This window comes from Melanotaenia boesemani, chromosome 5 (genome assembly GCF_017639745.1).
Source record: "Melanotaenia boesemani isolate fMelBoe1 chromosome 5, fMelBoe1.pri, whole genome shotgun sequence".
Lineage (NCBI taxonomy): Eukaryota > Metazoa > Chordata > Actinopteri > Atheriniformes > Melanotaeniidae > Melanotaenia > Melanotaenia boesemani.
In genome coordinates this window covers 5633408-5660889 of record NC_055686.1, presented here as the reverse complement: position 1 = coordinate 5660889, position 27482 = coordinate 5633408, and the positions used below count along the sequence as shown (strand labels likewise).

The window sequence follows — 27482 nt, the reverse complement described above, 5'->3', positions numbered from 1 at the left end:
AACACATAAGCCAACACCAAAATCTCTTTGATTAAAAAGATAGATAATGATATTTAGATTAATATGAAATCTGAACATGAACTCTTTAAACATTTTTCATTCTTTTGTGCTGATTTTATTAATGAGTTTGTAAACTTTAATGTATTTTCTAATGGCATTTCATCATCAAAATATTTTTGTAAAGGTAATGTACTGTGTGTATTAAATGTTTAATGCTTCACAATGAATTAAAATACACAAATCTATTTTATTCTATTTTCTGTTGGTTTTTTTCAGAAACATTAGAAATCATTCCCTCAGCATGCAGGACAGAAAAGAAACCGTCAATAGAGTCCGTTTCTTTCCCTAAAATACCATTTGGAGAAGAATCTCCCTCATTTAAAAAAGAAGGAATCAATAACGAGTTAGTGAAAATAATCGTAAATCTCAAAAATGACTTAAAGGCTTGTTAGAAAATGTGTCTCCAGAGAGGGTCCAGTCATTACTGTAACTGATTTATTTTTAATAACTCTTCTTTATTATTAGATGCTTGACTCTTTATTTTAAAACGAAAACAATGAGGTTAAAGTGTTTTTATTTTCACTTCCTGCCAGTGAGGAACTTTCCCTGAGTCCAGAAATCAATCCATCCAATGATTATATTTGTTGCCCAAATTCATGAGGAAGGTAGTACTGAAGCGTGTCCCTCATCCAGAAAAGGAGGAAATATATCCAACCAATTCTAGGGTAAAACATATTTTGGAGTAACTCAAAGATTTTCATTTTGTCTTCTTATCTTAATGTTTTTTTCTTTTTCTTTCCCCCATTCCTATTCATACAGTACTAGGATGTTGTAATGTACCTGAAACCTTTCGGCTGTCACCTGCAACCTTCCTCAGAAACATCTGCTGATGCGTTATCAGCTGTTTTCCAGAGGTGTGTCTTTTGGATACTTTGGAGCATCTTAGTTTTAAACTAACCCTTTAATAGATCCTCATAGTCAGCATCGGGCAGGATAAGCCTGCTGAAACGAAGGAAGCAGCTGTGGTGTTCCACAAGGCTCAAGTCTCAGATTTTTTCTTTTATGTAAATTGTAAACTATAAATTTTATTTTAGAAAAAAAGAAAAAAAAACATCTCAAAAACTTAATTATAAAATATCTCCATGCTTCTAAAAAGACTTTTGTTCATTGTTTGAGCTGGTTCAGGGTTGACAGAGTTTATGTATTTGTCTTCTTTTTCTGTTAAACATCTGAATTTAGATTGAACCATATTTTTATCCATTTTTTTTTAGAAAAATACCACAGTTCCTATTGTTAAACATGTTTGCAAATATGTTCCAGTCAAAAATTAGATTATGATACAAGTTTAGTAATATGAGTACAGAGTCCAGTAGTCCAGGATCCATGGTCTGTTTTCAGAGTGTTTCAACAGCTGTAAGGAAGTTATCATGGGAAATCAGCTGATTGACAGAACTGTAATATGATACTTTTTACTGATCAAAGCTAGATTTACATGATATTATAACATTTAAGTACAGCATCACTGTATCAACGCGGCATCTGTTTGGATCGCATTAATAAAAACACTGGAACTTACATATATATCTGAACCAGAGGAGGCCTTTAGCTTGGTTTGAGACAAACAGAAAATCTCACTGAGGAATAATGACTCGCTGCATTTTGAGGTGAAGCAGATGACACTGGTCCAGTTAAAAGCTAATGTGTGGAACAAGTCAAATGTGGCTGATCAGCCCCAAAGTTACATTTATTCATGCAGACTATGATGCGTTTAATGTCAGAGTTTTCAATGTTCGGTGGTCATTTTACTCCAACTTCAGTGATTTCTGATCATCAGTCTGAAGTTTTTTTTTTTTTTTTTTTTATAACTTTAAACTTTATAACTGTTTCCTCAAGTTGTTCCAGCACATCCAAATAAAAGGATGAAGGGACAAACAATCAAGACATGATGATAATGACAAAGATTTCCCAACAATCCCTTGATGTTTTCATTCTGATGATTTGACCCACTGGCTGTGGGAAAGTCTATCACGACAAAATGACTAAAATATGCCAGAAAATGAGCATCAACAGCCTGGAACGCCTTGTAATTTGTCGAGAGGGAATATGTAGGACAGATGTGCAACCACAGTTTAGCTTACAGAGCTTGTTTTTATTATTACGCTGGAAGCATGTTTCCTCTTTTCCATGCAAAGTGGCGACAGTTGTGGCTTGTACTTCGTTTCACTTTGGGTTTTTATGGGAACTGGGATATAAAGCTTTAATTTTAACACCTCACTCTGCCTGTTTCTCCACTGCACGTCTGTTCTGTAACTCCACAACACAAGCTGACAGATTCACTTTTCCCGTGTGATTCCTTCTTCACTGGCCTGATTTTTTGGTCTGCTTTCAATTCGCGTCTGAAAGAATTTGTCTTGCTGACATTTATTATGGTTTTATTGTGCTCCAAAGTCTTTCATTGTCCATTTACAGGGAACGCTGTTTGTGTAATGTTTCAGTTGAATGTGGCTCCTTTTTCAGACCAACCGTTGCAGATTTTCTGTATTTAGGGCAGCTTTAAACACTTGGTAACAAACTGTGAGATGTCTTTCAAAAAGAGGTCAAAGATGAGCGAAACGGCAGGCAAAGAATTTTCCTAGACAATGAGAAAGGTCATGCCACAATGACGAGCCAGGACAGAGTTGTAGAAGCAGCAGCTGATGGAGGCATGATGAGATCTGAGGCTGGACTCCGACAGCTTCAGCCTGGTTGTGATTATGACTAAGCAGACTGGAAGCCAGAGAGTTGCTTTGGTGGAAGGAGACGTGCATTCCTGTGGCGTGGCTGGTCAGAACCAGGTCATGTTGAGGTGAACGCTGTTAGATTTGAAGCCAACGACTGTCTCCTGATATCTGATTGGGTCATCTTGAAGCCAAAGCAAAGATTTAAGGCAGTGTTTCTCAAGCCAGGTCCTCAGGACCCACTGTTCCGCATGTCTTAGGATTTGTTTCTACTCCAACACACCTGATTCAGATTGAACTTCCTCATCGAGTTCTTTGCAAGTCTTTGCGAGCCATTCATGTGATTCAGGTGTGTTAAAGTAGGGTGTCTGAGAAACGCCGCTATAAGGGAAACACAAACAACTGATCTGCAGTCCTAAGGAGTTCAGAGGTCAGAGGTCAGGGCAGATCCCCTGAAGCAAAAGAAAAGGAGGAGGACAAGAACATCTCAGCCTCTGGGATGTAAACAGCTGCTGCTTTGATCAGATTATCAGTGATGACAACAACCGGGCATTTGCTTTTACAGGAGCTTTCAGACACTACAAGCACTGATGTTCCAACGTCTTCGCCCATTTTTTAATCAAAGAACAAAAAAACCCAGCTTAAAAAAAATAAAATACTATTGGGGGGTGGGGGGGTTGGAGCCTGAAGACACACTTTTCTTAACCAGGTCCCAAAGTGAACAAATGGGGTTAATCAAAATCTGCTATACTACAATATTTAAAAAAAATATATCCATAGTCAGTAATAAAAAAGAAACTGCTTAGTCATGAACTGCGGGGTCTAGTGAGGTCAGAGAGCTGATGGAACTACGTTAGCAAAGCAGTTCCTAAACCATTTATTCTATTCTACAGTCATTTAACAGACGCTTTTATCCAAAGCGACTTACATTTGAGAGTAAGAACAACACAAGCATGACCATTTCATTAATGAAATGCCCGAGAAACACCACAGTGCAGATCATTGGTTCCTACATAAATAAAGACAGGCTATACACTGATAGCTCTAGCTGAGGAAGGGACTCAGCCAAAAGTCCTGTCCTTTGTGTTAAGGTATTGGTTTTATTAAACCTCTGACAGTGTGCCCTGGTATTTGGCAGTAAGCAATCGGTAGCAGATCTTTTCAAATCCTTTATCTTGTGAGGTGGGTCCTTCATGGATCTAATGGGGCGGCAGTGGGTCAGGTTGTAGTGTTGGTTGTCCAATAGCAGTTGGAATCCTGCTTCATACCAGTCAATCTATCGTTGTGTTCTTGGACAAGACACTTCACCTTCCTTACCTCCAGTGTCGGCATCAATGGTGAATGAATGTGTGGTGGTGGTTGGAGAGTGGATTGGTGAAATTTTTTCTGTCAATCTGCGCCAGATGTGGCTAGACATATAGCTTATCACCACCGAGTGTGAATGGGGCAGGAAAAGTCAGCCCTAAAATGACTGTTAATGTGTAGTGAGATGCATTTCCTTGCTAAAAGAAGCCGCTACAGTCAGGCAATGCAACCTGGTCAGCAACATTTAGGAAGGTGTCAGAATTAACATCCACATGAAAAGCAGGACTTGAGGTTTTCCAGCAAACCCTCACCGAGCTGTCCACCCAGTGTAAAAGAAGACATGATTTATCAGAAGAAGCCGCCAGTTCTGATACTTGAGTTACAACTGCTGGCCCTTTCAGCTGACTCACCCTGACCAGTCTGCAGCTACATCTGCGTTGCTTGTTAAACACAACAAACTGCCATGCACCCTCTTCTGACACCGTTGTATCTGAATTTAAACTACAGCAGCTTCTCAAAACAAGAGTCCTACTTCTTGAGTCTTGGCCTCTCTATGACCGTGTTGCCAGTTCTGGCAAGTACTGCCCATTGCAGACCAGAAGAACCTATTAGAGCTGCACTATTTACGCTCCTTGTTAAAGCCTATAAAATTTTTATGCCCATTGTTTTGCTGATAGAAATGAAAAAAAATGTAAACTTGCTGCCTCGTACACAACCAGTAAAAAAATTGGATGCACTTTCCCATTAAATCTAATGGTAGTGCTCATCCCACCAACTGCTAGGTGCCACATTAATAAGATAATTGTTTTTATTTCGCCTGTATGGGCTCTGAATGTTGTGAATGATTGGTGGAAAATAGCCAAAGGTCACGTGACCTAAGTCATAGATTTTCTACCACTGTTACTTTATGATATTTAGATCATATTTTGAGTTGTGTATCTTTCCTTAAGCTTCTCTTTAACATTGTTAAAGTCTTTTTTCTTATACTTTGATCAAAAGCATCATAAACTCATTTTCTTACTCATATGATGGAGATTCCCACATGAAACTGACTCCATAAGGAGGAAAGCTTTCCATTTTAAATTTCCATGGATTTGTTGGTTTGTTGTTCAGTTTCTTGCTTGCTAATTGTAATACTGATGGTGTTTCAGGTTCTGGTAATCATTTAGATTAGGAAGTATGACTTTTAGTCACAGACCAGTCACAGATGTGATTTATCAGGGCTAAATAAATTAAAGGTATTTCTTACATTGATAATGTGTTAACATTTAAATCTGAAATACCTGTTTTTTTCCCATCAGTGTTGTTTATAGTAAGAGATGACTCATGAGATGACTACTGACTCATTGCTGTAAGGATATTTCTTTAGAGAAGGGAGTAAATGGGGTTTAATTCCTGGATGTTTTGTTATGGCTTGCATTGTAGATTAATTCCTGTAAATCTATTAAATTATTAGATTAAAACTACCATAAATTCTCCAAAAAGTTTTACCATCTCAAGCCCTGAAGTTTTTTTTTTAATATTTAATTCAAGGATGTGGATCCATAAATGATCTCTTTGCGTTAACTGTTCATGTCAAGAGAAGCGAGTCTCAGTCCACCAGAGATTTGAGGTCAGGAAGTCCTTTCAGCTTCAGGTCCAGCAGCATCTGTCCGTAGGCTTTACCCTAAGAAAAGATAAAACAAAGAGGTCTGCGCGACTTTACGAGACCAACGTGAGCTGCAGCCCTGACGTGTTGGAATTCTCAGTTTGTGAGTTTTACGAGTTTGTTAAGCGTGTGGATCAACACGTTAGTGCGTCTTTGATGTTTTGTAGTTTCTACAAAGGTGGGAAAAAACTTAAAAATGGCTTAGAGAAGCCTTCATTATATCATTCATTATTTCAGTATTTTAAAGATAAAATATACTTTAAATACCATCTTTTTGCATCATTTAACATGGCTAATAATGTGCAACACTTACTTTAGGAGGTTTTATTGGACCTACAGTAACACAGTTATCAGCTGGTATAAAAAAAAGGTTTCTTTTAATTCAGTCACATTTACAAAATGTTAAACTAAACCATCAAAATATGTGCTAATGTGTTAGTCTAACTGAAATCATATGAAACTAATGGTTTCTTTTGTAAAATGTACTTTAAATTGGACCCAACCAGCTTAGGCGTTTAGCAAATGCTCCCAAACTCCTGTCACAAGCTTTGACCCAGATTACGAATAGAAGAAGGAACAACATACAATAACTACAAGGGATTGGTAGTATCTCAATTGTTAAAGAAATAATAATAAATACATTAAATTAAAACTCTGTGGTCCCCCAAGAAAATTGCAAACAGAAAAATAAAAATCCTAATTAATTTTTTTTTCTCTTTCAAAGCATAAATATTTTACTGAAGTTCAGTAAAGGACACGTAAAGGACCGACACCTGAACAATCCTTTAGAAAATCTGTTTATGTGAGTTTTGAATGAATGAAATGAATGAAAAATACTTTATTAATCCCAAAGGGAAATTCAATAATTTTAAAATAATAATTTTCTGCATATCTGAAAATAGCCAAACACGATCCTCATCTTTATTCGTTAGAAAATCTTCTAATCTTCTAGTAAGTTTAGATTAGCTTTTTTTTCCAAATACGGCACAAGAAGAAGAGCTTCAAATATTCATGGTTGGTTGCACGGGGTTGTTTTCATGCAAAAGAGGCTTACACCACCCCGTCTCCTAAACCAGTACATCTCCCACAGTTTGCACTGGTTGAACTTTCTCAGTTTCCCACTTATGAGCTGCTGGGAAAAAAAAGTATTTTAACATCTGCACATGTAAAACTTAAAGAGCGAAATAAGTAGGAGGAAACAAAGAGGAATGAAAGCAGGCTTGTGTGTACATGTCTTCCACCAGAAGGCGGTTTGAGGGTCTAAATCTGGTCCAGGTTAAAGTCAACAAGTGTGTGTGTGTGTTACCTGGGGGTCGCTGCGTAGTGAGGCCACCCCTCCCCCACCCAGCGAACTCTGCAGGACGAAGTTGAGGCCATGGATCCCCGGCAGAGTGTATCTGCAAACCACAGTAGAGTCCAGACCCGTTACCATGGCAACACAAACCTCCACATGTCTGAGACCACAAAGTTGAGTAAATATGTTAAACACAAGCAGAAGTCTGCCAGCACAGCCTGGCACCATGTGTGTTCAGCAGTTTATTACACGTTAATGTGTGTGTGGGTGTGTGCGGCTGGTTTTCTGGTTTTACTGGTGAAAAGTCAATGTTTTTCTCTTGATTTACAAGAAGTGTGTGTCAGTATTTGTGTCATCATTAAACAGCTTAAACAGCATTTTTATGTGTGGGTGTGCAAATGCAAGTTTGCAAGACTTGGGTCAGATGTGATTGCGTGTTAACCCCGATCATGTGTGTGCTGCTGTCTGAAAGTCTTTAAACTTGTGTGAGCGCAGGTTTTTAAACAACATGGGGACCAAACCCTGTAAAAACACCTGCGTAATGAGAACCATGTGTACTAGTGGGGTCCACAAAATATACAAACAGATTTTTGATGCTTAAACTTGGTTTTGGGGTTAAAATTAGATTCTGGTTATGTTTGGTGTAAGTGACTAGTTCAAAATCAGCCCGCCACAGCCAGCCAACTTTAATTTCTAATTTGTCCATGTGAGTTTGCATTTTTTAAATAAATTTACAAGGCAGGAGGACGATGTGTTATATCTGTTCTATCTTTCTGACTTCACTTTGCATTATGAGGCAAGTCAGCTCATGTGGTTAGGATTACTAAACAGATGTGGAAATGTACACGTATTTAAAATAACTCCTAGATCTGGAAAAGTTACTCTCATCATAATGTAAAATGCTTTATTTTTTAATTCCAGATACATGTGATTAAATGGTTTTGGATTTTGTAAACACATTATTTGGAAGTTGTAATGTATGTTTAAATGAGTAAATAATAAGGGTGGGACGATAAAACAAACAAAAAAATCTCATTATTAGAGCCTTTGTAACCAAATAATCTTGATTAATTGCATTTTAGGAACATAACACTTGCCCTAAAAAGCAATATATTTTAATTTAAATGGATTTTAGTGGACGACTGAATCAAATAATAGACAGAGGTTAGTATTGTAAACTCAAGCTCTAGTAATGTCTGGGAAAATGCATTTAATTGCATTTAACTTCAAAACAGTAGAAAAACAAAGAAAATATTCCTGGCCAAAATTCAGCAGATCTAAAGGTAAAGTGTTATTTTAAGTACTTACAGCTCCAGCTGTTTGTTACTCATTTTTAACCTTTTAAATGTATTTCATCCACACTCTCCATTAAAAGGCATTAATATCTGACGGTAAATCAGGGCGCGATCAGCCAGTGGAAACTGTTTCATTTGCAGTCTGGTCATGGAGGTAAACATCTGTTGCTCTGACTGCAGCTGGGAACTGGGACTGATGCATGAGGACCGAGGCTTTTCTGCGGGGGAGGGGCCAACAGCAGCACATACTGCTCATTGATTACAGTAAACGACACGAGCTTCCACGTCAATCTCCAAGTCTCCACTGACACTAGAAAAAGTCGCTATTTGTTGCTAGTTGCTTTTTATTCCCGCTAGAAGGGTCTGAAAACTGGCTGAATGTAGCGCCAATGTTGCTAAGTTAGCAACACTATGGTAGCTGAGCTCTGACGTGTGCAACAGTGTAATCGGTGTACTAGGAATATGTGCACTGACAAATGTTCCGCGTTGTTTGGAATGCAAACTGCAATTAAATGCACAATTTTTTTAAAAATGAACACATTATAGCCCCACTCCTGCTAAATATGTAAAAAATAAATTAAATATGTAAATAAGATCATTTTAATATAAAAAATACTTTTATATATGAAGTTTAAAAAACAGATAAAACATAATTATCAGATTTTACAAATAAAAATAACTGTATAAATAATAAACGATCCAATGTAAAAATTCTATTCATATATTCATATATATATTCAAATATATAAATATATATATTTATGTAGAAAATCTATACAATAAGAAATAAACGTTAAAATAAAATAAAAATGAAATAAGTAAATGTGTAACAAAGACAAAATGTCGTTGAAACTTCAATTTATTTTCAAGAAATTTCAGGTTGTTTATAATATTTTCTACAATGATAGTTTATTAAATGTAAACATCTTAATAAGTGTAATTTTTCATTGCATGAAAACAAAGTTAAGTGTTAGGAGTTTTTGTTATTTATAGGGTATTATGCTGATATTTTACTGGTCTGACACACTTGAGATAAAATTTGACTGTATGTGTCTCCTGGACTGAAATGGGTTTGACACGCTTGTGTTAAGGGTTAGAAAATGCATTATGCCAACGGACTGTCCTCACAGGAATGAAGAAACAATCATTTGTGTTTGTGTGTGTACCTCCTGGGGAGATAACTAGTGGTGGAGGTGCATTAATGAAGCGTCTGTGGTGGTGTGGAGGCGTTTAAGGTGTGAGAGGAGATGCAGGTCAGTGAGATTTACAACCTGCAGCTCGTCATTATGCTAATCGCTAACACGCTGCACTGAGTCACAAGTTTAATCATCTGCAGATCAGAACAGCTATACCAAAAAATGCAAAGGTTAACTGAATTTTAACGGGATAACTGTAACTACTTCCATGCATGGACCTGTGTAATTACTGTAAAACTGTTCAATGAGGCAATTTTACCACTTAAATTAAATTGTATATGGTTTACCTCAAATTTCTACACAGAGATAAAGTTGTTCAAGCCAGAGTGAAAAGTTAGAAGATTTAGACCAGGGATCTAAAAACTCTGACCTTCGAAGATGATTTTCCTGCAGGTTTTAGATGTTTCTAAGGTTCAACACACCTCAAATTATTGGGTCACTGTGCAAATGTTAACAACAAGCTGTCCAATCCATTAGATTTCAATCAGGTGTCTTGGAGACATCTAAAACCTGCAGGACAGTGGCCCTTAAGGACTGGAGCTGGGCATAGAAAACCAAAGAAAATCTGGAGAACTATTTTCAAGGTCACTTAAAAACATCAAAACGAAGTCTGCCTGCTTGTGGAACAAAAGTATTATTGTTTTTTTATCACAATAATTGGTGCAATGGCAGACCTGAGGAGCATGAATTCTTCTAGTTTCTTCCTTTGCAGTGCAAAATGGTGACGCCTGTGGCATTCGCACCACCTACTGTTTGTACCCACAAATCATCTCCTATGTACGTAAACGACAGGACTCAATTAGGATTCATTGACATGTTTTTAAGCAAATTCTTGTGCAGTTGCATTATTTTAGATGTAAACTTCACAACATTTGGAAGGAAACTTAACCACAGTCTTCATTCAACAATAAATTTTACTGTTGATGTCTGAAACCCATCTGTCCTGATTGAGTCCTGTAGAGTTTCAACACAGCTCAAAGCAACAAATCCATCATGTTTGCATTATACTTTATTGAAAGCACTGATAGATAAAACTGATTTAGGGTTCATTTAACAGGGGCTGATTTAACAGATCTAAGCTGTGATGGGAAAATTAATCTTACAATGCTGGGCCAGGCATCATTTAAATTACGTTAAATTAAGTTAAAGATGAATGAAACTGCCATTTGTCTATCCAGCAAACTAAAAATGTCAGGCTTTAATGTAACTGATATTTCACTTATTGTACTTGAATGAGTCAAACTGTATGTGGAAATAAAACAGTAATGAGTCATCTGAAGAGGAATTCAGTCCATATTCTTCAATCAAATATAGTCTACCACTACTGCTACTTCAATTCTGCTGCTAGTCTGACAAAAACAAAAAGAAAACCCTATAAATTAAATGAATAATCTAAATAAATCAGATTTTTATGTTTGAGAAAAGCTCGGTTTCTAGAGCTGCTGGCTCAAACATCAAACTAAACTAAACCTCTGGTTTTGATTAAAGGCCCATTTATGTTGGATGCAGAAGACAGATATGCAGATTGACGGACAGTTTAATTTGTCTTTTGCGAGGGTTATGCGCGGAATTTGGTCCGTTTTTAGGGAGCTTAGCTATCTATTGCTTGACACAGAAGACGGAGCAATACCACTGGAATACCATCCCTGGGGCAGTGCTGAGCAGAATAGCTGACATGTGACCAGTGAAAGAAAGAAACTATAAGGAGGACAAAAACTATAAAATCTGCAGAAGGAAAGGACTGGTTGGGTGGTTGAGAACAACTTCATAACAGTCCATTACCACCGCCAAACGGTGTTTGAAACTGACGTTGGCTTGCGGAAATGAACTCTGAAATAAGCATTGCCCACAAGTGGAGGAAACTTAACAACCATGGCGACACAAAAGACGTATGGGCAACAGCGACGTATGACAATGTTTGAAATGGACGTCGCTATTTACGCACGTAAGGGAGCATAAATGGGCCTTAAGTCGTCTCCGCTGCATCATTAAAGGTTGAATATCTGGAAGGAGAGTCAGTGGAAGTCTTGTTCCCAGTCTTGCTTTACGGTTGTCATTTGCCAATATGCTTTCAGCAGATTTCCTGATTATAATCAATATAATTTTTAAATGAATTTGTTGAGGACACATTCACACCAGGACAGCCCTGTTGGGTTTGGTTTGATTAGGTGGTAAATTAGGGAAAATGTTACACCTTCGTTTGGTTTGGTTTCACACTATACTTTACTCAAGCAGACCAAACCGCCTGGACAATGTCACGCAGTTACAACTACTGCTCGCTAGGGGGCGATACTATCCAAAACAACCACTGACCGAAAAGAAAAAAACCTGGCTCTTTTATTTTGGTGTTCAAACCTAACCTTTATCAGAATTTGTCCAGTATGAGCAACAGGAGAGGCAGCCAGACGTCCACCATGATGTACTCTTCGTCACTGGATGGTCTGTTCGCTTTCACACTGCAGGAGAATTGCACCAGGGTTCACTTGCAAGTGGAACGGGACTCCCTGTTTTGTAAATGACCGGAGTTCACTTGTTTGGTTCAGACCAGATTCTGATGAGTAACTGCACTGCTTCAAATGAACCATACTATCTGTGGAAATGAACCAGGGTTTGTTTAAAGCGCCAGTGTGAATGCTTCCCTAAGGCTCATTTATGCTCCCTTTACATATGTAAATAGGTCCGATTCAAATGTGTCCTCATACTCTCATCTGTCCTCTACTTCGGTATGGCTGTTAGGCAATAAATCCACCAGAGGGCTGTGCAGAGTTTGGCGTTCACGTTCGAATTCTGACATTCATTTCAGAGTAATGAACATGGTGGAGGAGATTTTAACGATGGTGTATCAAACTTCATTAAAGGAGAAAATGTCATAGCTGGAACCAACAGCTGATCAATGGAATAACATGCCAGAGCCAGGAGCAGATGCCACCAAACATTTCACTGGTGCTCTGTTTAGTGGAATAAAAGGAAAAGCACCTCTGCAAAGAATGAAGAGGCAGCTGGTAAGACAATATGCTTCAAGCTGTATTTAGGAAGAACGTTGGTTTGTCAGTGTACAAAAACCCCTCTCGCTGGTTCTAGGGGTTTTGGAATGTTGCCGGTTCTAATGTTAAGACATGTTGACTTAAGTCTTGATACGTGACTTGCTACACAAAGAAGAAACCAGAGGTTGTGGAGGTTGATGTGGTCTGACCATCATCGCTGTTGTGTTTCCTGTTTGTGTTTCATAAGGCACGTCTCAGTTTGGGTTGTGACTAACATCAGAGGTTCCTGTTCAACATGTTTCTGCTGTGATTTCACCAACCACAACTGCTGATGGCTGCTGCTGTGGTTTGACACATCTAAAAGATATGCAACAACCACACTGACTTCCTAAATCTTCTCTGCTTACCGTGTGACAGCGTTGTGAACTCCCTGCTCGATGAGGTGGGAAAAGTATTCCTCCACCACAGAGGAAGTCAGGTGTTTCTTCAGGTAAGGGTAGAAGAGGGGATGGCGGGCTATAACTCCTAGAGAAAGAATAAAAGAGCTCATTTACACTTTGACTTCTTGGTGACCCTCAGTGGCTTCCTATCTTTTATTTTAAAAAGAAACCAGATCATTTTCCAGCAGATTTGACATTTTCTAATGGTAAATGGTCTGTATTTATATAGTGCTTTTATGCAAAGCGCTATACAATATACATCACATTCACCCATTCACACACACATCCACACAATGATGGCGGAAGCTGCCATGCAAGGTGCTCAACCATGACCCGTTAGAAGTAATTTGGGGTTCAATTTCTTGCTCAGGGACACCTCGACATGCGCTCAACATGCCAAGGATCGAACCGGCAACCCTCAGGCTACAAGACGACCACTCTACCCACTGATCTGCCGCCCCATAATCTTCTAGAAGATTTAAATCAGTTTTGATCAACATTTTTAACAACTTCTTACCACTGTATATCCTATTTTCATAGACAGTGATGTTTGTTACATCTGGATTGATGCTCCTCTAAGGTCTGTCTGTTATTGCTGATGAACAAAGTGGTGGTCAAACCAAAATGATAACGTTGCACGTGGAAGATGCAAGATGTTGTCCAAGAATTATTACAGTTTAGAAGGGAGTTCATGCATAACTCCCTACCACCACCAGCTGTTTCACTCTATCATGACCTAGACTCTTCGTAAGAGCTCAGTCTACGAGCCCTGGACCAGGCCAGTCTATTGCAGGGCCACGTAACTGTTATGATCTGATCTAATGGGTGTACATGAACTTCAGAAATGCAGTTTTCAAAAAACCATTAGTCTACATTGTCCAGTCCATTATGGGATATCTTTCTGAGTATGTACGTATTGATGTAGCTTCCTGTTACTTTTAAAACATCTAGTCTTTGCTGAACATGAGGCCCACAGTCTTAGCTTTAGATGCTAATTTGGGAGTTAATAAGTTGAAAAATAAACCACATGTGAATGCTGTACTTCCTTCAGACTCTAACTTTCTGCTGCTGCACGCTAACGTGTTCCTCTTTAGCTTTCTGCTCACGTTGTGACTTTGTAGTTTCTGTATTTCAATTGAAAACTTAAAAAAAAACTGAACCAACAGTTTTTAGGCACATATGCAGAGATAAACAAAAACAAAACAACATAAACTAGATGCATGAAGGCATTGGAAAATTGAGGAGAAATCTAGGGATGTTAATCTAATTACTTAATTAGCTAACTGCCGTTATCTGATACAACACATCACCTTATGCTTTCTACACGATCGCTTGAAGAATCTGATAATTCCATAAACCAGATCATGTTCAGATTTTTAAAGTTTTTTTTTAAAGTTTAGATTAAGACTAGGCGTGTAGTCTATTTTGCTGCTTATTAGCTCCAACATGGTGCACAGTGGTGTGGTGGTTAGCACCGCAGCCTCATAGGCACAAGAAGGTTGCTAGTTCGAATCTCGGCTGGGGGGAGGTTCGAACTGTAAGGGCGGTGGCCTTTCTGTGTGGAGTTTGCATGTTCTCTCCGTGTATATGTGGGTTTTCTCCGGGTTCACCGGCTTCCTCCCACCGTCCAAAGACATGCATGTTAGATTAATTAATTACTTTAAATTCTCCCTAGGAGTGTGTGTGAGTGTGAATGGTTGTTTGTCCCCTATGTGTTGGCCCTGCGATGGACTGGTGACCTGTCCAGGTGTACCCTGCCTCTCACCTGTTACCCGCGACCCTTAATGGGCCAAGCGGTACAGAGAATGAATGAATAGCTCCAACATTACGACAGCTAATGCTAAAACCGTGGGCATCACTAAGTTTAACAAAGCCGGATGTTTTGGAACTAAAAGCGTTTTGAGTATTTTGTCACGTCATACGTAGTACTCTGAAGGAAATCCAATAACAAACTAAAACATGTAGACCATGGCTTTTCACCTACTGCATTTCTTCAGTGTGTATAAACTCCTCAGACACAGCTATTAAAATGATCTGATTGTTTGCTATTTACAGATTTTTATGGTCATAGAAACGGGCTCAGTTTCAGGATTTGAATGACTGGAACAGCCAAATGCCTCATTGGGTCTCATGATCTGTAGTTCCTGGTAGCTAACCAAGCCTACAAGATAGGCTAAATAAAGTTTATTTCACAAATATTATGAAGTGGAACATGGTTTTCAGAAAGAAACATGATGAAAAAAGTGTCTTCATGCATTCATGCTACTGCTTATTCAAACAAAAATCTGTCAAAACAGAAGAACAAACTAAATCTCTTGAAATTCTTGAAATCTCTAGAAATACTTCAGTGATGTGTTTGTCCCCCAAACCCTCTTAAATATATTCTCTATAACCTTTCAGGGTTCAGACTTGTAACCAACATAGAGAAGACTTTGTGGATTACTGGCTCTCACCGATGTTTGCCGAGTCTCCTTTGTCGCCACTTCTTGTGTATGCCAGATCCTCCAGCCTGTAGCTGTGTGGTCCACTGGGCAGGTCTGAACACAAACCAGAAAAACTTGTTTGTTGGCTCAATTAATGGTGATAAAACAGGCAAACACACAATGAGTCCGTTTACTTCTTGCCAGCGGTCTGATCTTTTTTTAATACACCCCTCTTAGTTCAGCCACTCAGAGATGGTTGAAGGCCTTGAAATTTCTCAAAGGTCTCTTAAAATGTTTCTTAATGGTCAGTGAGGATATTAAAGGGATTCCAAAGCAGTTCTCAAAGCCACCTTTACCCCCCTAAAAGACTGTTTTTATTTAATTGTTTTAAACTCAACAACCTGCTGAAGAAATGAAAACTGGAAAATAAACAGGAAAATCACAGCGACAGTCGACCCTCTCCATCTCAGTGAATGTATGTGAGGAGGTTGTCCTGACTCGTGTGCGTTTGTTTGACGTTGTACAGAAATTAGGTTTTAACGTTGAGCTGAGACTCTACAGAGTCCAGAGCTCTGCTGAGTTTTCAGAACAATGCAAAGGAAGAGCTGCTTGAAGGACTGAAAGGCTGAAAAGTGGCACAGCTTGTACTTCTCAGGAATACACAAACAAATAAACACACTAGTCTGTGGAGGTCTGACTCTTTCCCACAACCTCTGATCTGAAGATTTTTAGTTGTTTTATGAGGATTTTTTAAAAAAATGCAACTTAATTTTCTTTTTCCTTGTCTTGAACAAATGATTCTAGTCAAGAATTTATTTTAACCCCTAAAACACAGGTGTCAAACTCTGATCCACTATCCTGCAGGTTTTAGTTGTTTCCCTGCTCCAACATACCTGACTAAAATTAATAGGTCATTGTGAAGAAGTTGATGGTAATCAGGTGTGTTGGAGCAGGGTAACAACTAAAATCTGCAGGATAGTGGCCCTCAAGGACCAGTGTTTGACACCCCTGCCCTAAAAGATATGTTAAACATCCAGAATGACGACCTAAACGCCATTATGGACATTTGGAGCTATTTCTTCTAACAATTAAGGACTGAACTTTCCAACAACTAAGCCTGTGGCATGGGTTTAATTACTGCTGAGCATCTAAAATATGCAAGTCTGAGGCCTGCTTCTTTCCTAACTCTCAGATGTTCTGGTTTTATGATTCGTGGCATGATACCAGACTCAGCTATATCTAGCCTGTCCCAGTTATAAAGGGACAGAGATAATTATATGTCCATTGTGTTATACAATACTGCGTGATAGCGTGAGTGGGTATATTACTTCCCTCGATAACTAGTTTGGTTTTAAACCAAAGTTTAAAGCATGTAGCACATCACTCTGCACGGCCCATCTCAACTTGTTTGCTGTATCTTATAAAAAAATACAGCATACAAGTTGCAAACAATGATGCCACGACTATTTTACTTAAGACTCCCAAAGGAAGAAGTGCTAGCACTTCTGAGAAATGATGTCTAAGTTCATGCAACATCTGGATGAATCTAAAAACAGGATCATTGTAGTACTCTCAAATCCATCTAAGAGCTGCTCCCGTCACTCATCCAGAGTATACACTGGCTGAAACGTCCCTATGTTATGTGATTATCTTGATTATCGTTAATTGAGCTTTTAGATTTTCTGTCCCTTTCTTTTATCCGTCTCCTAAGTGTGTATTTATGGACCTAAATCTGTTTAATAAATGGAACTGAATATTAGGTGAAGTGCAGAGAGTCCAGCTGGTGGCATTATGAGCTAGCATGTGGAACAGTTTGACTTCAACAGAGATGAACTAAAATATTCTGGAAACGTGACAAACATAAGAAATCCTTTTACAAGTTTCCTCCTGGGGAAGGATGAAAAAACTGATTATAGGTGCTGCCAAGCAGAGGATAAATGAGTCACTGATGTTAAAGCCATATTTAAGAACCATTAAAATTCTTAATGGACAATCTAAGCCTCCTTAACACCTTGAAGAGAGGTCCTTGAAGACTTTTACAGTGTTCAAGGATCCCTGGAAATATTCAGGGCTTGTTTGTTTAGCTTCCAGGATACTTTTCAAGGACCCTTGGAGCTTTTTTAAATTTCTTCATGGACCTCCAGAACTATCCAACAAAGAATGAAAGACAAACCTCAATGACTTTATAAAACCATTTAGTAGAATTCCATAACTCTTCCAGGCCTAAAACATTTCCTGATCATTCTTCTTGTCATAGAATCCAGGTCTCAGGATGGGTTCATATAGAACATCATACCTGTGTCAGGTATTTCCTCAGCTGGGGTGGGCGGAGCTTCATCCTGCTCAGGTGTGTCTGGTTCCGCCTCTGTAAAGGACTCAACCAGCTGTCCACCAAGGTGAATGTCCACCTGCCGGTCGTTAAGGTTTGTTACCGTTAACATCGTCAGATTTTATTCATGCAGATTCTAACATGTTGAAGCTCATCACTGAAAACATTTTTGGTTTAAGTCTTTTTATCTGAACATACACTCACTGACCACTTTATCAGCTCCACCTGATCAACTGCTTATTAACACAAGTATCTAACCTGTCAACCATGTGGAAGCAACCCAACACATGTAGACATGTAGACGTGGAGAAGACGACTTGCTGAAGTTCAAACTGAGCATCAGAATGAGGAAGAAAGAGAATTTAAGTGACTTTGAACGTGGCATGGTTGTTACTGGGATTTTCACACACAACCATCTCCAGGGTTTACAGTGAAGGGTCTGAAGAAGAGAAAATATCCAGTGAGCTGCAGTTGTCTGGTTAATGTTGGAGGAGAATGGACAGACTGGTTGGAGATGATAGAAAAAAGAACTGGTTCCACCAAAGGTCTGAACACACAACACGTCCAGCCTTGAAGCAGATGGGCTACAGCAGCAGAAGACCACACCGGGTGCCTCCTGTCAGCTAAGAACAGGAAACTGAGGCTACAATTCACACACACTCACCAACACTGGACAATAGAAGATGGAGAAACATTGCTGGTCTGATGAGTCTCCATTTCAGCTCCACATTCAGATGCTAGGCTCAGAATTTGGTGGAAACATCATGAAAACATGAATCCATCCTGCCTTGGATCAACGCTTCAGGCTGCTGCTGGTGTAATGGTGGGGGGAGATTTTCTTGGCCCACTTTGGCCCCCTTAGTCCCAACGTGGCCTGGTTTAACCAGCACAGCCTACCTGAGTATTGTTGCTGACCATGTCCATCCCTTTATGACCACAGTGGAGCATCTTCTGATGCTACTTCCAGCAGGATAATGCACCATGTCACAAAGCTCAGATCATCTCCACCTGCTTTCTAAAACATGACAATGAGTTCACTGGACTCCAACGGCCTCCACAGCCACCAGATCTCAGTCCAGTAGAGCAGCTTTGGGATGTGGTGGAACGAGAGATTCTCATCATGGATGCAGCCGACAAACTTGCAGCAACTATGTGATGCTGTCATCACAATATGGAGAAAACCTCTGAGGAAGGTTTCCAACACCTTGGTGAATCTATGAGTTCTGGAAGAAAAGGGGGTCTAACCTGGTACTAGAAGGTGGACCTGGTAAAGTGGACAGTACTAAAAATATGATCCACTAGTAAATCTACATTCTACGTAGAGATATTTCCATATAAAACATGGATGAAATGAACAACCAAAAGGTCTTTATATAAATGACATGTGACGTTTGACGTGTCAGAAAGTTTGATAAAGTTTTTATTAAAATGAAATTTTAAATCAAACTGACCTTCAGCTGAGATTTAGGATGCAAGAAGCAAAACGGCTTCAGGACAGGAGACCTGTAAATCACAACAAAACCATAAAAACACGAAGAACAAACTTTAACTGACAGATTTATGTGCTGGGAGAGTTGTTGCTGCTCGCTCACACTCTCGGCCGTCCGCCCACGATGCCAGTGAGTCCAGGAGCTGTGAGTTTAGAAAAAGTGAGAAAACAAGTTGAAGTTTTCTAGTACCAGCAGGTGTCGCAGCAGCTGACCTGAGATCAGCCTGCTCCGTGTCCTACTTACAGCACAGACAGCATGAATCAGCAGGAGTCACGCAGAGTTCACACCGAGGTGAAGCCGCCACCAGAAACAAAACCCAAATGTGGCTGAGGAGGTCACAACCCCTCTTATCTGGAGCCAGCTGAGGAAGACTCCCCCGTCAGGAAGGAATCTGGTTCAATAAACTGTTTCAAGCCCAGAGTTCAGCTCTGTTTCTGGAGGATGATTTATTAGTCCTTATGATTACGCCGTTAAACCAACATTATAGACGTATATAAGTAAATATTTAGAAGAATCTAAATTCGACGGACTCCTGTTTGCAGCTTCACATTTTTTAGAAGATGAATGTTACTGAACTAAGACCGGCAAAAAAATCCAACTATTCTTAGAATTAGATGCAAAAGGTTGAATAGAAAATGTTTCTCTGAGACCAGTGTTCCTTTATTTAACTTTTTAGTTTTAAAAAACAAAAAAACTAAACTAAAAAAGTCTAGAAACCCATTTTCTTTCCATTAGAGGTTGTATATTATTCTTACAAATATTTGGGAGGTGGACAGCCTGATGTAGTCTGCCTTATAGCCGACTGAAGCAGTAATCAGAGATGAGTAAATGTTGATAAAAAGCACAGTGATAATAATGAAGTGAAAACAACCTCCCACAAAAAACTGATGAAACCAGTAAACCAGTAAACAGTAAAACCAGCTGTTTTTCTTTGCTGTTGGCAGATCGAAGGATGAAATCTGATGAATGGATGAAGAAATTAATGAAAATATATTATTATCTAAGGGCAAATTACACTGGCCACCAAATAAATAAATAAAAACACACTAATATTTCATTGGACCACCTTTAGCTTTGATTACAGCCTCATTCTCTGTGTCATTGTTTCTAGAAGTTTCTGCAACGTCACGAGATTTATTTCCATCCAGTGTTGCATTAAGTTTTCTCCAATATCTTGTATTGATGATGGGAGGGTCATCTGAACAAAGCCTTCTCCAGCACATCCCAAAGATTCTCAGTGGGGTTCAGGTCTGGACTCTGTGGTGGCTAATCCATGTGTAATAATGATGTCTCCTGTTCCCTGAACCAGTGAGCCCCATGAATCCTGCATTGTCTTCGTGTAGGGAAGATGGAATAGCCTGCTCATTCATTGGACACATCATGTTGCTGAACCTGGACCTGAACAAATACAGCAACCAATAGGAATGATGGCTGCATCACTTCATCTGCTTCTCTTCTTACCCTGATGCTCCATCACTCTGGAACAGGGTAAATCTGGACTCATCGGACCACATGACCTTCTTCCATGGCTCCAGAGTCCAGTATTTAACAATCCTCTGTTTGTACCATATCAAATTGTATCTTCTCATGTTTATTTAATTTGTTTGCTTTATAGAAAACAATCAAGTAATGAATGCAAGTTTCCCAGGGAAAGAGAAAGAATAATTGCGATGTTATTTAAAAACCAGATGTGGGCTTGTAAATTCTTTGTCTTTGAATGGTTCTGAATTGCATCATGAATCGTATCGAACCGAATCGCATTGTATAAGGTTATATCGTCAAATTATTAAAGAATCGCATCACATTGTCAAGAAGGGTGAATCGTATTTCATCATATCGGCAGGGGGCTTCACTGTATCGTTAATGTGTCGTAGTGCTGGCAGTGTATCGAGATGTGTATTGAATTAGCCTCAGTGGTGGGGATTTACATCTCTAGTACATGTATCTAGTATGTTGCAGCTACTTTAGGTTTTTTTTCTGTTCTTAACTAAATTATCAGTCAAAGAAAAAAAAATAGTCTAATGTAAACTGTCCATTTGTGATGATATCAGCAGTTAGATCAAAATTAGAAAATAGCTATTCTATCCTAAACTGATAGTCAACCATTCTCTGGTCATTACACTGTGTGTCCCCATTACCAACATAAATACCTAAAGGACTGGAAGGAAGACAAACATTTGTTTTGACTTTCATACATGTAACCTCCATCTAGGCTTAATAAACGTGAATACTGGCAGCTTTTAAATCAGCACTGCAGAATCACGTCTTCACATAGAAATTTAATGTAACCACTTGCCGACCCATTTTAGTGTGAATATGAGACATGACCAAACAATCTAAACATCATCAGACGGCTACACTCAGCTGTAAAGTTATGTCACATTTTCAGACCTCATCACGGACGAGTTTTCCACAAATGGCTGAAAAACTGGAACAAAAACCAGAAACAGAAAAAATTTAAACCTGAAATTTACTGATGAGGTGAATAAAAATAGATTTTATTTAAAGCACCTTTCAAGAAACCTAAGTCAAATTGATCAACAAATCTAAGTAAAAAAGATAAAAGTAAAATAAAACAGTCTACGTGCAACAGAAATTAAAGGAGTTAAATACAGAGGTTTAAAGGTCGTAGGCAAGTGTGAACAGGTGAGTTTTTAGATGAGATTTAAAGAGATGAAGGGAGTGAACAGTACAGAGGTCAGGAGGAAGGGAATTCCAGCAGCTACAAGTCCTGGTCACCATGGTAACAAGGCAAGGGGCGGGGACAGCGAGATGGAGAGAAGAAGAGGATCTCAAGGAGTGAGAGGTGATAGCTGTGTGGACCAGGGTGGACAGGTATGGATGGCATAATGGTGAAAAGGACTGGGGGGTTTATGGGGAGGCAGTGCAGCTGTTGTAGGACAGGAGTGACGTGGTGAGAAAAGGAGGTTTTAGTGAGGATGTGAGCAGCAGAAACCTGGACCAGATGAAGCTTATGGAGTGATGTTTGAGGTAGGCTGAACTGAAGGGGGTTACAGTGGTCAGGGCAGGGGGTGACCAGGCTGTGGACCAGGACGTCAGTGGTGGGAGGGGTAAAAAAAAAGATGGCTTTACTGGGTGCAGTAAGACGCAAAAGTCTTGTTGTGTTCTGGCCTCTCGTTTCCATGGTAACAGTTTTGGGTGGGTAGAACTGCAAAGACTTGACAACGGCCCCCAGAGTGAAAATTTCCCACAATGCAAGGCGAGTCCTGTCAGTCTTTTACTTCATCTCGCACTTGCAAACTCAGACTTTGCTTAATCCATGAAAAGCACAACAATGGCGGACCTCCGTGTCAGAGGTTACAGATAGTTAAGGCACGTCTGTACGAGCGGAGGATTACTAAAAGCATAATCTGACTGGCATGACTCCCAGTCAATGTTCTCTTGGTACTTTGAAGATTTGTAATCTAGAGTCAAACGAAGTAGTAATTCTACTATTTAATCAGTCCACACAGGACTGGAACGCAGGGTTCCCATCTTCTGTTGTTCCTCTTGTTTTTTCCTAACGTTGTGTTGTGTCTTTTTCCATCCTTATGAGGACATCGTGCACACCTGGGTGTGTCGTTGCAACGTTTCAGCACCCACTAAGGGATGGCATGCACACTACATGGTTCCTGGTCCCATATGCATTCCCAGCACGGAGGTAGTTTTCATTCTGCTGCTGTTTAATATAAGCAAAAGGGAAAAGAACACTGGATGGATTTTAAGCCATAATACGTCTAAAAAATGACCACAATGGCCTGGAGATTCTGCTTGTTTATGTGTGCACATTTCTGCAATCCACAATAAGTTGTCTGTAAAACACGAGTGTTTCCACCTTGACCTTAATGTTGAAGTAAAAAAAAACAAAAACATATTTTTGTCACAAATTTAAGGCAATATATTTCCCGACATGAATAAGACTGTTTAAAAGGATAGAAGATAATTATAAACCTGTTCTAGAGGAAAGGGAAGACTAAATAACTTCTGTTGTCATAAAAAGAAAATAAATTTAATTTAACCTTCAGGTGAAGTAGGGCATCCTTCTAATATAATGGTGGGAAAACACTGTAAGAGATAGGGTTTGAGTTTATTTTAACCCCAAAATGCCATCACTTCTACCTTCATCAGTGTCTCAGGAGCGGTAGTGTGTAACTCTGTGGGATAAACTGTGATGGATATTTTAAGAGACCTCTATTTAGACCTGGAAATGATGATGAAGCCACTTCCTGTCAAACTTTCCACCAATCAGAGAGCTTAGATTGATGGTAACGTCCAATCAGGAGCAGCCAAAGATCAACCAGTGAGCAGAAAGTTCTATGTGTGTGTGAAAAGAAGAAAAATAAAGCTCCTCTATGGCTGAAATAAAGCCAAGAAGACGTTTCTGATGCACGGTGGCGCCACAAAGCAGCTGAGCTGGAGTTGGTTTAGTGAGGATAGCAGGTAAATAGTAGCAGGAATAACTGGAAATGAGGAAAAAGTGGAAACATGGAAAAAGTTTCTGTTGTGTGTTTGTTTCAATAACAATATTTTTTCTCCTGAAAGCCAAGACTTGAAAAAATGATGTGCAGATGAGAAAAGGCTTGGTCACTGCTGATCTGTGTGTTATTTCTACAAAGTTCTGTTAGTAATTAATTCTGTTTTCTTCTTCTGGTCGGCCTTTATGCTGCTTTATCTATTCATACATTCATTTTACATCATTTAACCTCAAAATATGACGATAAAGGCTGGAAACATCATGTCTGATGCTGACTGGGATTCAAAGCTCCAGCTTCCAAATGTAGTTTCACATATAAAAAAAAAAATAGAAAAACAAACAAACAATAAAAGAAAAAGGCTCGGGGTTTTAAGGGTTACATATGTCAGTAGTGTTTTTTAACCTTTGTCATTTGTGAGGCTGATAAATGATATATATGTATATATATTAAAGGTTCTCTAAAATTTTATGTAGCCGTCATATTTTACTTCTGACTTTCTATAATATAACTCTTTATTAAACATGTTCCTGTCCAACCATGTTAAAGCTTAACTGATTTTATAAATTATTCATTATAAACTAGTATAACCTTTATCATTTATGTTCGAAAATACATAAAGAAATTACAAATTAATCTTGATTAGGGAACAAATTCTACCTCATCTGGTAAAACTCTGCCCCCTTGTGGTGATATTTCATGAAGACAAACTCTTCCTTTACATAAACGTCTGGATTTTGGATGTTTTTTCTTTTTTTTAAAGTCTTCATGTGAAGGGATTTCATTGAGTAACTGGTGAAAATAATAAAAATGTTTCCTTTATATCAGCTCAACAGAAGGATCAGTGGTCAGACCAAAAAAGTTCAGCAGAGCTTTCTGAAGGATCTCTGGTAACTCGTTACTACCACAGAACAAGCAAATGTGCAAAGATTTGGGGAAAAAAAAACCTGTGATCAGTTTAAACCATTATGGTTCAAAAAAGGAGTGGTGGGAGTACAAGAAGTATAGTTTATAGAAGAAAAAGCAAGCTGAGCCCTCAATAATTACATGAACTGATCATCCTTAAAGCCCTGTTATGTTAGCGTTATGTTAGCGAGGTCTATACGAAGACGGGATTCAGGATACGTTTTATGTTTAAATCCACACTTTTACAGCTGATCTGCTCAGAGTGATACATGTTCAGATGACTCCTAAAAAACCTTGAAATGACACTTATAAAAACAGTTTTAATAACTCCACATCCAGCAGAGCTCATACGGATATTTAGCCAACCGTAAATCATTTCGTACCCATGCCGGTGCCTGCAGGAGCTACTTCTCTGGAGAAGATCTCCAGAGCTTTCTTCTGTTTGTGGTGGACAGCCATCCAAATCACTGCCTCCCTGGAGCCCTGAAAACACACGAAACGTCCAGCATGAGGCTGGAGATGGTCTGAGATTGGCTAATTAAAGGTTTAACAAACAAGACAGCCAAAGACATCAAAGACAGTTGGGACCCTGGCTCGATTAGTCGACGGTAGTAGACAGTAAAAATAGTAAAAAAAAAAACTACAGAGTGAGACATCGTCTTCTTTTCTTATCTCTGCTGAGAGTTGTACATGCGCAATAAAGTCTGCCAGGGGAAAATATGGCGGCCGACCGGGGAATCAAACGGCGTCAAAAGTCTGAAACAACTTCACGTTAAACTTAGAAAATAAATTAAAAACATGTGAGGTTTGTAAAGAGGACCTTCCAGCGAACCACGAAAGTACGTCTGCAAGGCTCAAACTTTTAAAGAGGAGGAACGTCGGACTCATAACAACCTCATGCAAGATTTCAAAGCTGAAAGTGAAATAAGAGCCATTTATAATAACTGTGAGATACATGATCCGATTGGTCGACTAGTCGTTTTAATAGTCGGTGACTAGTCATGATAAAAATTTGTCCATATCACCGTTTAATGAGCTCAAAAAGAAAATCAGAATTTAATATATTGCATAACCCCGTGTAAAACTGACTCAAACTGGGACAGGCTGGCTAATCTGAGACATCTCAACTGGAGAAAACCCAGCGCACCATGGAGATCGACCCGAGTAAACTGGAACAAACCACCTGATCCAGGCTAGAACATGTAGACCAACCCAAGTCAAGGACAAGCCTGATCCAGGTAAACTCCAGTGGACTCGGACCAGAACCATCTGACCCAGTGTTTGCTGTGTGTGGTTTTTACCTTGTTGTGAGCGTTGGGACCGTACGTGTCTTCGGCTCCGAGGACCTGAACGTTGACTGAGCTGAAGTCCTCCAGACCCAACTGCTTAAACATCCGCTTCGTCCTAAACCACAGAAAGAATAAAATCCTACCACACTTTCCCAGTTTAACCTAGTTTACCTCACACTGAACCGTAACCACACTTTGGATTACTGTGCTGTGTACAAAATATTGATATATTATCGTATTTTACGGACATTTTGACATCACATAGCACGAGCAGGGGCGTACTGATGAGTTTTACATCCTAATTATTGGAAGATTTCACATCTTACACACCGTTTGATGATGCTGTCAGCGGTCCGTCGGGCCTTTTCTGCTGCTCTCGGTCCTCCGACAGGACACACCGCCGTGGCTCGGAAACCATCCATGTAGGTGGCACAAACCTGGAGGAGGCAGGAAAACCGGCTCAGAGCCGACATCCATGAAGACAGCCCGGTTTAAGCCGACCATGAAGCTGTGTTACCTTGTAGTCGTGTGATGGAGGGAAGCCTCTCGCCCCACTGACCCTGACAGCACCTCCTTCTACACCCGAACACACACACCATCGATAATCAGTGACACAAGCCTTTAAATAAACTGGAAATACATTTGCTTTACTCAATAAAAGTGACTATAAATAATAAGACGTACTGAATTTCAGATGTCTTGTGAACTGAAACTCTTTAAATAAACAAATGAATTAGAAATTTGATCACATTATAATAAAAAGCTAATCTGTCTTTAAATAAGCTCATTTAAAAATAAATTATGGCAAAAAATAAACAAGTTTATTTCTACGGCACATTTCACGTGCTTTAATTCAAAGTGCCTGACATAAAACAATAAAAACATAAAAAGTAAAAGGCAGCAGAAAATAGCTAAACTCATAAATTATATTAATTATGCTAAAAATGCTTTTTATGTTTCACTAGTTTTTTCCAGATTAAAAGATTTTCTTCTTGCAGTTATTAATCTAATCATTCATTTAATCTCTAATCAATTCAGCTATAATTTCATGTACATAACATGAATTCAATAAATTAAATATTTATCAATATTTAATTTATAATCCGCAAAATAGTTTATTTTTAAACCTAATTCCTAATTTTAGTAAATGATTAAACACTTTTCTGACTTTATATTTTTCTTGCTATATAAAAAAAAAGAAAAAAAAATTATTTGAGACTTTTTTAATTTAATTTGGTAATTAAAAAATTTCATGGGGATATTTTTTAATAATTTAATTGAGATGGTTAAAAAACATATTTAATCTGGACAATTTTAAAAGTTTTTATTGGAAAAGTTTTTATTGGGGGGAAATTTATTAAATTTTTAAATTTATTTAGGACAGTTTTTTTTGGTTAAATGATTTAATTGGCACAATTTTTAGGTTTATTTTTGGGACTTTTTTTATAATTAACTGGGACTGCAGGTTAGTAAACATCAGTACAACATCACACGATGGAAACATACTGGAAGTAAAAGAAAGAAGCTAATTTCCATCCGTTTTCCCAACACAGAAGACATGATTAGAACAAGACCACACAGGAACAAATAAAAACAATAGATTACACACAGATTCATCTTTTTTTCCTAAACTGAACCATGGAGGTTTCACCAACAGGCTGTTGCCCTTCTACAGAAGATGGAGGCGTGTCTTC

At 38.8% G+C, this 27482-nt stretch overlaps 1 protein-coding gene across 2 annotated transcripts in view; it reads right to left on the bottom strand.

The window, feature by feature from the left end:
• Positions 1–283: 283 nt before the first annotated feature.
• Positions 284–27482, bottom strand: part of lratb.1 (lecithin retinol acyltransferase b, tandem duplicate 1) — a 36489-nt gene continuing 9290 nt past the window's right edge. Inside the window, exons 10-20 of one of the 2 annotated variants that reach the window (XM_041985110.1) lie at positions 26306–26370; positions 26119–26225; positions 25801–25903; positions 24883–24982; positions 19224–19263; positions 19083–19134; positions 17599–17710; positions 15333–15416; positions 12847–12964; positions 6977–7067; positions 284–5688 (exon numbers count right to left, since the gene is read on the bottom strand). In XM_041985110.1, the coding sequence (XP_041841044.1) occupies positions 5614–5688; positions 6977–7067; positions 12847–12964; positions 15333–15416; positions 17599–17710; positions 19083–19134; positions 19224–19263; positions 24883–24982; positions 25801–25903; positions 26119–26225; positions 26306–26370 (947 nt within the window). In that variant the 3' untranslated portion in view covers positions 284–5613. The remainder of the gene's footprint in view (positions 5689–6976; positions 7068–12846; positions 12965–15332; positions 15417–17598; positions 17711–19082; positions 19135–19223; positions 19264–24882; positions 24983–25800; positions 25904–26118; positions 26226–26305; positions 26371–27482) is intronic. The other variant, XM_041985111.1, reaches the window with a different exon arrangement.